Source organism: Onthophagus taurus, chromosome 7 (assembly GCF_036711975.1).
Source record: "Onthophagus taurus isolate NC chromosome 7, IU_Otau_3.0, whole genome shotgun sequence".
Lineage (NCBI taxonomy): Eukaryota > Metazoa > Arthropoda > Insecta > Coleoptera > Scarabaeidae > Onthophagus > Onthophagus taurus.
Genome location: NC_091972.1, coordinates 16,694,838 through 16,710,487, shown reverse-complemented (window position 1 = coordinate 16,710,487; position 15,650 = coordinate 16,694,838). Strand labels below are relative to the sequence as shown.

The window sequence follows — 15,650 nt, the reverse complement described above, 5'->3', positions numbered from 1 at the left end:
TTCTTAATTATTTCAGCTACAGTTTTCATACTCAGGTTTTGACGGAGGTTGCTGTTGCGTATGTATCATCGATGATGTTTCCCAGTATGTTGGTAACTTTGGTACATCCTGACATTTGACTCTCATACAACCATAGAGAGGATGTTGATTTGTAGGAAGATAATTCATTAGGAGATTTTGCAATCATAATAACTTCTACTACCCGCCAAAGTCTGTTAACACATCTCAGTCTGAAGACAGCATTAATCAAGTTTGTCAGTTCAACTATGGATTTTCTTGGTAGATTTGTTACGAGATCATATCTCGAAGCTTTCTTAGGTTTCACATTTTCATCTCTATTATCACTTCTTTCGTCGACGTCAAGATTATTCTTTGCTCCGTTCGGATGAGTTCTTATTTTAATATATTTATTCTTCGTCATTATTATCATTGAGTATGAACGTTCCTCCCACATGATCCAGATGATTGATCCTGAACTCTTTTCGTTAACTTTTAGTACTTTATAACTAGTAATCTGCATTTCTGTCAGTTGATGTGTTACTCAGAAAGGTATTAATTGATGTATTTTTTATATTTTGCATTGTTGACACAACACCAATGTTGAATTCCATAATTCGGTAGTAGTTTGAGAACTTATTGGTAAAGTTTCAGCTTGTTGTATACTATCAGGGCTAAATATCTGCCCAATAGCCAGTACATTTTTTTCTATTTAAGTCTGAGTTCTTTATTATTTTTTCTTGGTATATGGTTTAATGAGATTATAAGATTTTTGAATATTGTACAGGAAGAATACCAGATGAAAAACAAATAACTGTAGATGGTTAGTAGAGAAAAGCTGATGTTTAGCAAAATATAGCATGGCTAGCAGAAAATACAAAATGATTGACAAAGTGCTGTAAATGGCTGGCGAAGAATCAAAGATGACTGGAAAAATACTACTAAATGATTAATAGATGGCTGCCAAAGAATCTGTCTGATAGATAGAAGAACAGAAGATATCCGGTAGAGTATATTAGAAAGATGGTACAAGAAAGAACAGTAGATGGCAGACTCGGAATAGATGTATATTAAATCACAACTAATCAGAGGATCACTGATCAGTGGATGACTGTTAGAAGATACCAGACAGTTGATAGATCCCTCACATGGCTGGCGAAGACTAGGACCTGGTTGTATAAATAATTAGCAAAGAATACATGATATTTGGCAGAGAGTACCAAAAGATAGTACAGATTTCTAGGTGATTGAAAAATTATACCTGTTAAATGACAGAAAATATCAAATAGTTGACAATATACTGTAAATGGCTGTGGCAACCTCCACATTCATTATAATATAATATCATAGTGATAAGTTATGTTAACAAAAAATAAAAAACCATAACTACAAAAAACAATAAACAAAAATTAAATAAATTAATCAAGTTAAAAACTGTTAAAAACGTAAAATTGACGGTCTCATTTTTTATATAGTACAAAATAATCAATTTCAAATTAACTTGTAGTACATGTACTTGTAGTTTCATTGCATTAATCTTCATCTTCATGGTTGTACAACATTTTCTAAAGTCGATCTAGTACGTGCATACCATCAGATATCTGTGGCTGAAGAAGATGTTCACAAAACAGCCATTTCAACACCGTTTGGCTTATTCGAATTTTCAAGAATGCCATTTGGCCTCAAATATGCTGCTCAAACATTCCAACGTTTCATGAACGAAGTAATTTCAGACTTAAATTTCATTTTTGTCTATTTGGACGACAGCTTTGTTGCCAGTAAAAAAGAGACCCATTTAATTCACTTATCGACACTCTTTGAAAGATTAAGCGCTTATGGTATTAATATACAACCATCAAAATGTCTTTTTTGGCGTTTCTTCTTTAGATTTCCTTGCACATGAAATCTCTTCAGAAGAAATCAGCGATTCAGAGACTTTGTGAGATAGCTGCCAACATCTGTCTAATGAAGAACAGAAGATATCCGGTTGAGGTTGGGTTGATAGAGGAGGTATGGTTGTATAAATAATTAGCAAACAATACCTGATGTTTGGCAGAGAGTAACAAAAGATTAGTAGAGATTTCCAAGTGATTGACAAATTATACTTGTTAAATGACAGAAAATATTAAATGGTTGGCAATGTACCGTAAGTGGCGGACGGCGACTTAGATATGACTGGAAAAAAAGACTAGATAATTGATAGATGACTTTGGGAGATAGCTGCCAAAGAATCTATGGGGTGAAGAATAGAAGGTATCCGATAGAGAATACTAGATCGCTGATACAATAAAGAACAGTAGATAGCAGACTCGGAATGGATGTATATTGGATTACAAATAATCAGAGGTAGTGGAATGTAATGTATGACTACTAGTAGATACTAGACAGCTAGTACACCCCTTACATGGCTGGCGAAGAATAGGACATAGTTGTATAGGTAAATACATGATATTTTGCAGAGTGTACCAAAAGATTTGTAAATATTTTCAGGTGACTGACAAATTATATTTGATAAATGATAGAAAATACCAAACGGTTGGCAAAAAATGTTGATCGTAAGGGGATAATGTTGACAAAGAATACCAGATGGATCATAAATACAACAGAGCATATTATAGCACTGGCAGAAAATAGCAGATCATTGACAAAAAATTACTAAACGACTGGCAGTGAACATCAAATAATCAACAGATAACTTCAGCTGACTGAAAAATAATAAAAAATGACTCAAAAAATACCAAATAATTCACAAAGAACTATAGCTGTCTAACATATATGCTGTTTTCTCTAATTGAGTTCTGTACTGTAATAGAGGTTATGTTGATGAAAATATAATTTAATAAATCGTATCTCAACAACGAACGGAGATATCATCACAAAATAAAAACGAATTTGAAGCAAATTTCGACAATGTGATTTTTTAATTGATCTCCTCACGGTGGCTTCTGAGAGTTCAAATTTGTAATTACCAAATTTAAAAAAATCATATTTCTAAAAGCAATTGAGATATCAAAATGAAATAAAATCTATTTTATCGTAAATTTAATGTAGTTGTAAGTTCCCAAAAAGAATTCCTTAGTTCTTCTAAATCCTGATAATACGGCTATTTTAATTTAATTGTGTACAATTATTGAGGTTAGGTTGATCAAATACAATTTAAAGAATCGTATCTCACGAACGAACAGAGATATCATTATGAAATAAAAACAATTTTGAAGCAAATTTAATTAAAACTTAATGTCCAGAAAGGCGTTTCTCTATTTCTACAAATTTCGACATAATTTTTTTGATTCATTCTACGTTCACAAGTTAAGCTTGTAAATACCAAATTTAAATAAATCATATTTCTAAAAGTAATCTAAATATATATAATATATGCGGAAAACTAAAAATAATAATCATAACAAAAATAAATGCCTGTTGAGAGATTGCGTAAATCATATAAATTGCTAAAAAAACAAAATCTCTGCGTAAAGAAGAAATCGATAATATTTCCGTTTTAGTAAGTGCATCACTCCATTTGTTCATAAATTCTCATATTATCTTTTATTTCATTTTGGTTTATTTTTTTGTTTTTATAAAAAAAGTAATCCAATGAACAAGAATAATGCAGAGTAAATAGAACTGAAAAGAGAGGAAATAGAAGAGATTGATAACACGAATGGGTCAAGTCAAATCATGATATTTCCCTTTCAAATTTCCTCCCTTAATTTCCCACATTTGTCGGATCCTTCTTTTTCCCTCAATACCCAGCAATTAGTCACCATGATTCCAACCGAAAAAAACCTCTCATTTATCCCTAGCAAATTTTATCGTGCGGAATGTAGAAATATTTTAAAATTGAGTAACACAAATATTAATAACTTAGAAAACGGAACGCAATATCTAAACCTGATATTTCAATGCCGTAATACATCTCAATTATTTACAACTTATATTTTCCCTTCGTGGAATTTCATTCAGTTTCACGCGCAATTTTGAGAACTTCGCATGTATGCATTAAATTTGTTAATAAAAACATAACCAACATAAATTGAAATAGAATTCTTTCCACATACTTCCGTAAAAATTTCTATGTAACCTAATTCTCCATTCAAATTGATCGAAAACCCTCCACTTCACTCCCATCATTAAGAACGCAACGATTTGCATATCGGCAATTAGCCGGCTTATCGAGATTTCAATTGCTTTTGCAATCATCGCAGCGTTTCCGCTCGAAGTTCCGAGCAAAAGACGTCAACGAGTTGGACGTGTTGATAAGAGAAAACAAAACGGATGTAGTCGTTTTAGGATTTCGGAACAAAAGGAAAATACGGGGTGAGATCACCTTTAGAGATGTCCACTGGACGAGAGAAAATAAAGGCCACTCCAATCGAACACACCTTCGGCTTCGTTGCGATCGACGCAGGCGTCGCGACGCCCTGTTTAAGGGAGGACGTCGTTGCAAAAGCTCAGTCGCTTTCGAACGGGGATTCGCGTCGCTTTGGCCTACCACCAAAAAAGCTCTCGTCTCATGTAAGTTGATTTTGTTAACATGCATGTCTTATTATAAGAGATTTATGAAATGTATTTGATGAAATTTGTAACGCAATTTTTTTTTTGTTAAGATTATTGGGGATAATTTATTAATTTAGTTAAATTATTAATCTGTAATATTTATTTATTAGGAAAATGTTTGGTGAAAGCTTTTACCAGTAAAAGCTATATATAGTTTGAACAAACATTATTTAAAATTACCATCTCCGAATTCTCTATTATAAAATTATAATACATACTTAAAAAAAGATGAGTTAAACATTTTTTTAAAATATTTATTCCATATCGACCATCTCACACTGTTTATTTACTACTTTGGCACTCACTATTCATTATGACGCAAAACAATTACTTTTTTGTAAGATAATCGTAAATTTGATCAAAACAATAAGGGATGGTGTTTACCATTTAATGGGATTTACGAGGTCGTCATGAATATTCTTCTAATATTAACATTTTTAAATTCATTAACAATTTAAGACCGAGCTCCATCCCAACGTTCTTTAGAAAGAAAAATGGAGATTGTATTTGCGCCTTTGGGAAATGAGTTCGCGTGTGTGTCGACGCGAATTCTAAAAGTGTCGGGTTTTGTTCGAGATATTTAGAGACGACGACACAAAACGAGAACGTAGTGCCCATCCTCAGGTTCTTATTTGCATTTCCCCGTGAGAACGTTCTTATGGGAATCGAAATGGCCGCATTGCAAAACCGAGAACTTTGTACGATAACCAAGAAGACTAAATGATATTACGTCGTTGACCCGAATATGAAACGATTACTTTATAGATAAACAGTTTTATGCTGCGTTGAGATTTTAATGGGTGTTGTTTTAAATTGCGGGGTATTGAAGTGGGTGGTTTAGGTAAACGGGATTAAATTGCGTTTAAAATTATGCGCAGAATTTCAATGAAATTGCGGGCGGGAATTTCACTTCTCAAAAGCTGCCGAGTTGTGGAGAGTAAAGTTAAAGGAACTTCAAGCTATCATTGATGTTTTATTGCTGGAGGTGCATATGGAACATGAGATAATGAAGATAGGATGGGAGTTCAAGTTGGTCGGGGAATACAATGGAAAGCTTGGTTTATGAGAATAACATTACGAAATAATAGACTCCAGTAATTGTAAGGAATTACAAAATCGATGATGAGTAGGATCAAAGAATCAAAAATCTTTGGTGTAAATTTACACTATTATTCCGGATAAAAAGGGAACAAAAATAGTTTACATAACTTTATTTCAGATCTAAATTTATAAAGATTTTGATCTTTTGATCTGGTTAATAAAAATAAACCTAAAGAATACACGATGAGTATTTTTTTATAGAAAATCAATTCAATTAAATTGAAATAAATTGAAAAAAAATTGTTTTCCGTAATCAAAGCTCATTTCAGGATTGTTTTAATCCTCTCATTCAGTGAACTCTGTCATTATTAACAAACAAATTAAAATGTTCGAAATAATTCATCGTTAATTAATGTTAGTAATTACAAGAAATCGATAATTTAAATTCTATTTTATATCATAAACATAATTATAATGAAATTGAAAAATACTCTTGCTTAATTATCTTATTATTATTCCTGTTTAAGTTTGTTTAATAATCGTTTATTTTTACTAAAACGTTTGCCTTTTAATACTAATAATGTTTATTATCGATAAAAAGATGTGAGATGTTCTACGAGGTTTAGAGAAAACTAAAACTAAAAAAGAATTGGATGTGAAACTGAAAACTCAATAAAAGAAATCGATCATGAAACGCGGGTGAGTACTATTTAATAGCATTATGGATGAAGTTATTGATGCTGTTATTATTACTGAACGGGGAATAACCGTATTGCATGCGAACGATGCTATTTTATTATTAAAAAGCGAAGACGATTTATAAATACGGCAAAAACAAAGCGAATAACAAGATCGGTCGAAATCAAGACACTCAGAATTAGTGATGTAAGAAATCTACTAACTGCAGTTACCGATTACTGGTCACATACTCATTCGTTACTTTTTAGTAACTATAGTTCTAGTAGTACTTTTCAATAAGTAGATACAGTTCCCGATTTTAATATATTTAAATATATTAAATATCTTTAACAAAACTATTCTCGACTTACTTTTTTGAAAATCTATTCTCGATTTTCAAAAAAGTAAATTATAAATTTTTATTCCTAATATCCATTAAAATTCAAAAATATTAAAGTTCTGAGATGCTCTGGAGTTAAGCGAGATCTTTTCTTGGAAAATATTTGCCCAGCTTTAGAGAAAACTCGTTCTGAAGGAACCGATGAGACTACAGTGCAAAGATATTTCTTTGCTACTTTAGAAAGGCATGGATATATATTTTCTCGACATTTCCAAAATTCCAAAGAGTTATCTTTCCTATTTAGAAACGGTTCTTCTATATATTGCTTTAATCCAATTGTTGAGGTAAATGAATTTTTTATTTTTGATACTTCATTATCAAAATGTTTCCAAAGCAGATCTGATTCCTCCGATTTTTCAGCCTCATCATTTGCGCCTTTGCAATTGCTCAAAATTGCCAGCATTAGTGGTGTTAGAATGCTGTATATCCTGAAGGTCCTTTGTAATTTTGCAATTTTTATAATTTCTTCAGATAAAATTCTAGATTTAAATCTAGGATCCATTAGGGCTGGACAGGAATACTTGCAAGCTTGCAAGTCTTTGAAGCGTTTTTCAATAGAATTTTGAAGAATTTCTGCCATTTGGTATACCGTGGTATCTCTGTATGTTTCGTTTTGGATGTCATTGTAAACTTTGTTTTTAATCGAATTTATCAATACCACTATCTTTGATGAAGACAGGAAATGTTCTGTACTGAACTCTTTAGTAAGCTGTTCAAATGGTTTCAGCAACTTAACGACTTCTTCTAGTACGTTCAATTCATGACTAGTTAGTCCCGGTACTTGATTAAGGAGATAACCTATGCAGGATTCTTTCGAACATATAATATGTTGACTTCCACGTTGTTACAACATCCATTTTTAATTTCAGCGCCTGTTTGTTATGTAATATTTGCATCGCTGAAAGCTTTTCAGCTGCCACGGCGCTTTTATGGAAATGTTTTACAATATTTTTTATTTTCATCCTAAGCTCCTCAATTACAATTAAGCTGTCCATAAAGATGAGATTTAAGTTATGAGCTGTGCAAGAAATATGTTCCCAATTTCCTAAACGTACAGCTGCTTTTATATTTGCTGCGTTATCTGTTGTTATGCACACAATTATTTCATTTATATCCCATTCATTACCTATTCGTACAATCTCATTTCGGAGGTTCTCGGCAGTGTGACTATTCGTGAAATAAAAACAATCTAAGAGAAAATTTTCCAGGCTCTATCAATGAAATGGACGAAACAACTGAAATATTATTAATCAATACACATATAAAAAACACTGTTGAGTATGCCTATGTTTAAGTTTCTTTTGTAATTACTAAATTAATGTAAATGTTACTAAATTTATATCTAATTAATGAAAACACCTTACCAATACAAACTCAAAGGTAATTCGGGATTTTGGTACTACTTAGAAGCCCACCAAAAACTCTCTATCATCTCGTCGCATTTAACTGCGATAAGATGGTCTATTCATTTTCTTCTTTTTCATCCACTTTAGCTTCAGATCGGGTCTTTCCCTCATTGTTCGTTACTTATCCATTATAGTCACATGAATTCTCTTCATGAATTTTGTCAATACGTCTGCTCTCGCTTCTTCATGTTAGCCCTACGGTTTGTTTACTTATAGCTTATCTATGAGCCTACCACAATAGAAGATGGTGTTTCAAGGGGTGTCCCACTTACCACATTCACATCAGCTTCTATCAGTTTCCAGTTTCTTAATCTCGTGTAGGTATTTTGCGAAGCTACCAAGGCCGATGGTCACTTGCGTTATCTAGTAATCCGTAAATAGTTCAATACTGCGTCGTGCCGACGAGTTTTTTATAAACACGCTCTCCCATTCCATACTATCGTTTCTACCACTTCGCCTTCTATTTTCCCAGTACCTGCCCTCTTCTAACTAAGAGATCCAATGATGGAGAGGCTAGTATACTTCCATTCCATCGGACCCAACTTTTATATCACAAGACGTTCTCCCAACCTCTCAGCTTATTGTTGTTGCCAGCACTTCTGTTCCTGTGCGAAGGTCCGTCGATTATGGACATCAATCTGGATATCACATTCTGGATTTTTGCTGCTTTTTGAGATACAGATTTTAAGTGGGCTGTCATTCTGATATTTCTTTTCAGAGTTATCTTTGTTTTTAATACTCCTTTGATGGATTGACTTTGAAATGTTGTTTACTTCTTTCGTTGCCCCTTATACTACAATAGTAAGATCATTTACCTAGGCTACTACACCGACTTCTTCATATATTAAGACGAGGATTTTATTGTAGTACCAATTCCATAACGTGTCACCTACTCCAATGTCATATGGACACCAGCTCATTGAGCCACGGGAGTATTTGTACTGCAGCTTCTGATTGCTCATGGACGAAATTTACGTTACATCACGCAAAATTGTCTTAATAATAAATTGTCTTAAATCCATGTCAACCGTACGCAAACTAGTAGTTACTTATAAGTTCGGCGGTTTTAAGCTGTTCGGTAAATAATTTGTTGATCGTTCTTTCCAGCAACTTTCCAGCTGAACTTGGGAGTTAGAAGGGGCAATATGATTGTAGTTGACTAGGTTTCGCAGGTTTTTTCAACCAACACTAATTGAGCCTCCTTTCATATCTTCGGGAAGTTGCCTAAGAACTGCCCACAGCTACTCTTCAACTCCAGCTCAAAGTATTTCGTTGGTGACATTATCTCTCCAACATCTCCTTCATGCCCATCATATCCTTCTTAGTGAACTGTGTCCGAGTGTTCTTGCTCCTTTATCCGTAATGGTGGTGTACTTCTGATAATTTCTTCTGAGACTGTGGGGATGAGTTTACAATATTGCCTTTGGATGGTGTTATCGACAAGTTGTGCCTTGCCTCGGGGGCTCTTTACTCTGTACCCTAGATATCATCCTCAAGTTCTTGACGAAGATTTTTTATTTTTGTTCCTTGGTTTCTTGTACTGTTCCTTTGCTGTGTTGTCTCTATTTTTCATAAAAAACTTGGTCTTTGCAACTAGTTCTCTTTTTATTAGAAATCAAATACTTCAAAGAATGACACGTGGTAATTGAGATTTTTTTGAAACATTAACAGATGCTAACTGACTTCGGGTTCATCTTCAGTGACATCTCAACACATTCGTTTAGAGCTTTTTTCATCTTTCTTTAGCTTTCTTAATAATGCATTACTTGATGTATTCGATTCCAAACAATCAGGAATGTAGAGACAGGGAGATGCAAATTGATTTTTTAATTTCTTAATAAATTAAATGAAACGATCAATTAAACTAATTGTTTTTGGCCACCTAATCTTATTTCATTTATCACTTTCAATGATATTTAATGGAAGTAGTAATAAAAGGACGAATACTATAAAACCAAGACATAAATATGCGAATGTATTTATTTCAACATTGGAATTCGTTATACCACAGTGAGGACCATATAGTTTTTGGAAGTGGTAATATATTTTTATGTAGCAATAAATACTCGGCTTTACTGGATGTGGATGTTATGGTTATAATAGAGCCCTGTGTATACACACCAGAAGAGTGCAGGACAGTCATAAATCGTAAAGATAATATCCGCGTTTCCCAACAATGAGACTATTATTATAAAATGAATCGAATTAAACTTCTCAAACGAAAAAAAAACTATTCTAATTTTTTGTTTGTATTGGTTGAATAAATTTAAACAATGCATACGTTTAAACTGTAAAGAAATCGTAAACCGACACGTTTACACTACGCCGCCTTTATACTCGTAATAAAACGCGTATCCCAGATCGTGTAACACATTATCAGTGTTTATCTGCGGAATTTATAGTGGTAATAACCGAACACCCTGAAACAACGCTAATTACTATCCTATAACAACCGAAACGAACGTATCCCGATATCTGTAAATAGGGAAATGGTTATTTCGTTTAACTTACCGGGATGTTCTGTTATTGTGTTTGTTGCCAAATAGAAGCATACCTGTCTGTTGGGATTTGTTATTCGATTTATTAGCATCGATAAGCTAAAAGTTCTAACAAATCTGCAATCAAAGAGATTGAAATTGTTCGGTTTAAAACATGTCAATCTTTATCGTATAATCTAAAATTAAATTGAAACCCTAGATGGTTTATTTGAGTGCACAACGCAGATGCGAACTCGTAGTATTGCGAATAGTGTAGCATACAGAATGATAGCGACATAAAGGGGAAAATACGATGTAATCTCACTGGGGTTAACGTGCGCAAATGCACCGCGTGTTCCCGTTTTAAAGAAATGTCCCTCTATGACCGTTCGAACCATAAAGGGAAGGACCAATAAAAATGACGCAACGTTGGATAGTAAAGTTGGCACATTATTCAGAATACGACAAGAGAAATAAAGAGTGTTTGGGAAAAGTCGTTATTTTAATGGATTCTATTCATCTAATACATTAATGGATTAATATAACATAAAGAGGAAATTCGAAGTAATATTCTTTAAAATAAAATACACAAAATATATAAACAGCTATTCAGAGAGGTTACAATGCCACACAGTTTAATTATCAGTTTCTGTTTGGTCAGTATGGAAATAAAACCCTTTTGGGACCAACAAATCCCAGTAAATCGTTGAGATTAAATACACAGCTCGTTAGTGCAATATTTAATTCTAGATTTATAGCATGTTTCAAACTAGTTTAATATTCTTGTGTAAAATACAATCATTAAATTTTAAATTTCCCTTTCAAAACGTTTGCGATAAAACATTATTTATAAAAAAAAACTACAATGAATAACATCGAAAGCTTTTGTAATAATAATTCTTTCACAAAATTGAAATTGTAAAACTGTCTACATATATAAAAATCTCGCCCCAGAAATGTCGAACTTAGCCAAAAGGGTCACAGCAATCGATTGACGCTGAATTTCACCAGGGAGAAAAAACTGTTCTCGGAACTACATATGAATGTGGTGAAAATTGAACGTTACCAACATTGCAAGGCAGTTCACACGATAACTACATCGCTAACCACTCACTCATAAATATTGATGGCGATTGGTAATTTTGTGCAACGATGAATAATATTTCATTTTCGATTATAAAGTTTTTACTTTATAATTGTTTTCGAAAAATCGTTTCAAACTTCGTTACGTTTTGATTTGACACAAAAGAAAATATTTAACAAAGCAAATGTACTTTAAAAACACATAAAACCCTGAAAATTATACAGATGTTAATTTGGAAACAGAACCTTTCCATTTTGTGGTTTGTTAAAGGGAAAAGCGAACAAAGGAAGCTTGGGTACATTAAACAGTGCACAAAAGCATTGAGACGTTAAGTGAGGTAATTTTAAGCAGGAAGAGAGGCAAGGGATAACAAAATCTCGACCCCCAAGTGGGACTTTTAATATGAGTTAAAACCTTCAACACGGATTTTACAACGTGTAAAGCTTTAACGTTTTATCTTAAAGATTTTATAAAGTGGTACGAATTAATACATCGTAAATTTTTCAAAATAAAATTATCTTTAATAAGAATATACAAAATTTACATCTTAAGTTTTTTTGACTTGTTGGTATTTATGAAATTTATTAAGACACTCCAACAAGTCTCTATGCATTTTATTAAACATTCCACATTTTTAATGCATTAAACAATTTCTAGAAAACGGTTATTATCAGTTAGTTATTGAGTTATCTTATTAAATTAAAAAAATCGTGTCAAAAATCTAGTTTGTAAGAAATTTTAATAAAATTTTCTGGAATAATTAATTCAAGTATGTACTTTTAAGTAAAATAAACGGTTTCTAGAAATTTGCTGTAAATTTTAAGATAGATACGATCGAATTTGATTGGAATAATTATAAAATTATTTAATAACTTTTGTGGTTAAACCAAAAAAAAATCGTGGAAAATCTATTTTTCGAGAAATGTTAACGAATTTGTCGGTAATCATCGATTAAAGTATCTACTTTATAATGCACGAAACCACTCTTGGATATCTGGTTTAGTTTTTGAGACAGAAAGTTTGATCGAAATCTTTTGCAATTTCATGTTTTCTGTGACAAAATTAAAAAAATCGTGGAAAATCTATTTTTTGAGAAAAGTTAATGTACTTTTCGGTAATCATCGATTAAAGTATATACTTTATAATGCACGAAATCATTTTTGGATACCTGGCTTACCTTTCGCGATAGAAATGTTTGAAATTGATCGAATTCTTTTGCAATTTTAAGTTATCTGTAACAAGATTAAAAGATTCGTGGAACATTAATTTTGAAAGAAATTTTACCGAAATTTTCTGAAATTATTAATTTAAGTATGTACCTTTAAGTAGAACTAATTGCTTCTAGAAATCTGTTTTAGTTTTTGAGATAGAATCGGTTGAATTTGATCCGAAACAGCATACATTTATGTAACAATTTTTTGTGGTTAAATCAAAAAATTCGTGGAAAATCTATTTTCTGAGAAATGTTAATGAATATTTCGGTAATCATCGATTAAAGTATCTACTTTATAATGGACGAAATCATTTTTGGATATCTGGTTTACTTTTTGAGATAGAAATGTTTGAATTTGATCGAAATCTTTTGCAATTTCAAGTTTTCTGTAACCACATTAAAAAATTCGTGGAAAATTAATTTTGAAAGAAATTTTATCGAAATTTTCTGAAATTATTAATTTAAGTATGTACTTTTAAGTAGAACTAATCGCTTCTAGAAATCTGTTCTAGTTTTTGAGATAGAATCGATTGAATTTGACCCGAAACAGCATAAATTTATGTAATAATTTTTTGTGGTTAAATAATAAAATTCGTGGAAAGTCTATTTCTTGAGAAATGTTAATGAATTTATCGGTAATCATCGATTAAAGTATCTACTTTATAATGCACGAAACCACTCTTGGATATCTAGTTTAGTTTTTGAGACAGAAATGATTGAGTTTGATCGAAATTTTTTGCAATTTCATGTTTTCTGTGACAAAATTAAAAAATTCGTGGAAAATCTATTTTTTGAGAAAAGTCAATGTATTTTTCGGTAACCATCGATTAAAGTATCTACTTTATAATGCACGGAAACATTTTTGGATACCTGGTTAACTTTTTGAGATAGAAATGTTTGAATTTGATCCAAATCTTTTGCAATTTTAAATGTTCTGTGCCTAGATTAAAAAATCTGTGGAAAACTAATTTTGAAAGAAATTGTATCGAAATTTTCTGAAATTATTAATGTAAGTATGTACTTTTAAGTAGAACTAATCGCTTCTAGAAATCTGTTCTAGTTTTTGAGATAGAATCGGTTGAATTTGATCCGAAACAGCATAAATTTATGTAATAATTTTTTGTGGTTAAATCAAAAAATTCGTGGAAAATCTATTTTCTAAGAAATGTTAATGAATTTGTCGGTAATCATCGATTAAAGTATCAACGTTATAATGCACGAAACCACTCTTGGATATCTAGTTTAGTTTTTGAAATAGAAATGTTTGAATTTGATAATCTTTTGCAATTTCAAGGTTCTGTGACTAGATTAAAAGGTCACTGGGAAATTAATTTTGAAAGACATTTTATTGAAATTTTCGAAAATTATTAATTTAAGTATGTACTTTTAAGTAGAATAAACCGTTTCTGGAAATCACTTCTAATTCTTGAGATAGAAAACATGGAATTTGATCGGAAACACCATAAATTTATTTTATAATTTTTTGGGTTAAATCAAACAACTCGTCAAATATCTATTTCTTGAAAACGTTAATGATTTTTTCGGTAATCATCAACTAAAGTATCTGCTTTGTAGTGCACCAAACCATTTTTGGTTATCTGGCTTAGTTTTTGAGATAGAAATGTTTGTATTTGATCGAAATCTTTTGCAATTTCAAGTTTTCTGTGACTATATTAAAAGGTCAGTGGAAAATCAATTTTGAAAGAAATTATTGCGAAATTTTCTGGAATAATTAATTTAAGTAAGTACTATTAAGTAGAATAAGTCGCTGTTGCAAATCTGTTTCAGTTTTTGAGATAAAGTCGGTTGAATTTGATCGGAAACAGCATAAATTTATGTAATACTTTTTTGTGGTTAAATAAAAAAATTCGTGGAAAATCTATTTCTTGAGAAATGTTAATGAATTTGTCGGTAATCAGCGATTAAAGTATCTACTTTATAATGGACGAAACCATTTTTGGATATCTGGTTTAGTTTTTGAGGTAGAATTGTTTGAGTTTGATCGAATTTTTTTGCAATTTCATATTTTCTGTGACAAAACTAAAAAATTCGTGGAAAATCTATTTTTTGAGAAAAGTTAGTGTATTTTTCGGTAATCATCGATTAAAGTATCTACTTTATAATGCACGAAAACATTTTTGGATACCTGGTTTACTTTTTGAGATAGAAATGTTTGAATTTGATCGAAACTTTTGGAATTTTAAGTATTCTGTGCGTAGATTAAAAAATTTGTGGAAAACCAATTTGGAAAGAAATTTTCTGGAAAAAGTAACTTAAGTATGCATTTTTAAGTAGAACTAATCGCTTCTGGAAATCTGTTTTAGTTTTTGAGATAGAATCGATTGAATTTGATCCGAAACAGCATAAATTTATGTAATAATTTTTTGTGGTTAAATAAAAAAATTCGTGGAAAGTCTATTTCTTGAGAAATGTTAATGAATTTGTCGGTAATCATCGATTAAAGTATCTACTTTATAATGCACGAAACCACTCTTGGATATCTAGTTTAGTTTTTAAGACAGAAATGATTGAGTTTGATCGAAATTTTTTGCAATTTCATGTTTTCTGTGACAAAATTAAAAAAATCGTGGAAAATCTATTTTTTGTGAAAAGTCAATGTATTTTTCGGTAACCATCGATTAAAGTATCTACTTTATAATGCACAAAAACATTTTTGGATACCTACTTTCCTTTGTGAGATAGAAATGTTTGAATTTGATCGAAATTTTTTGCAATTTCATGTTTTCTGTGACAAAATTAAAAAATTCGTGGAAAATCTATTTTTTGAGAAAAGTTA

The 15,650-nt window shown here is 31.5% G+C and overlaps 1 protein-coding gene and 1 long non-coding RNA gene across 5 annotated transcripts in view; both read left to right on the top strand.

Annotated features, from left to right (window-relative positions):
- Positions 1-1,440: 1,440 nt before the first annotated feature.
- Positions 1,441-2,899, top strand: LOC139430704 (uncharacterized). The gene is made up of 2 exons (XR_011641086.1): positions 1,441-2,434; positions 2,488-2,899. It is a non-coding gene; the product is annotated as an uncharacterized lncRNA (long non-coding RNA).
- Positions 2,900-4,303: 1,404 nt separating this feature from the next.
- Positions 4,304-15,650, top strand: part of LOC111423611 (Calbindin 53E) — a 145,091-nt gene continuing 133,744 nt past the window's right edge. For 2 of the 4 annotated variants that reach the window (XM_071197867.1, XM_071197865.1), the window contains exon 1: positions 4,304-4,512. In XM_071197867.1, the coding sequence (XP_071053968.1) occupies positions 4,333-4,512 (180 nt within the window). In that variant the 5' untranslated portion in view covers positions 4,304-4,332. The remainder of the gene's footprint in view (positions 4,513-15,650) is intronic. The other 2 variants (XM_023056991.2, XM_023056912.2) reach the window with 1 other exon arrangement.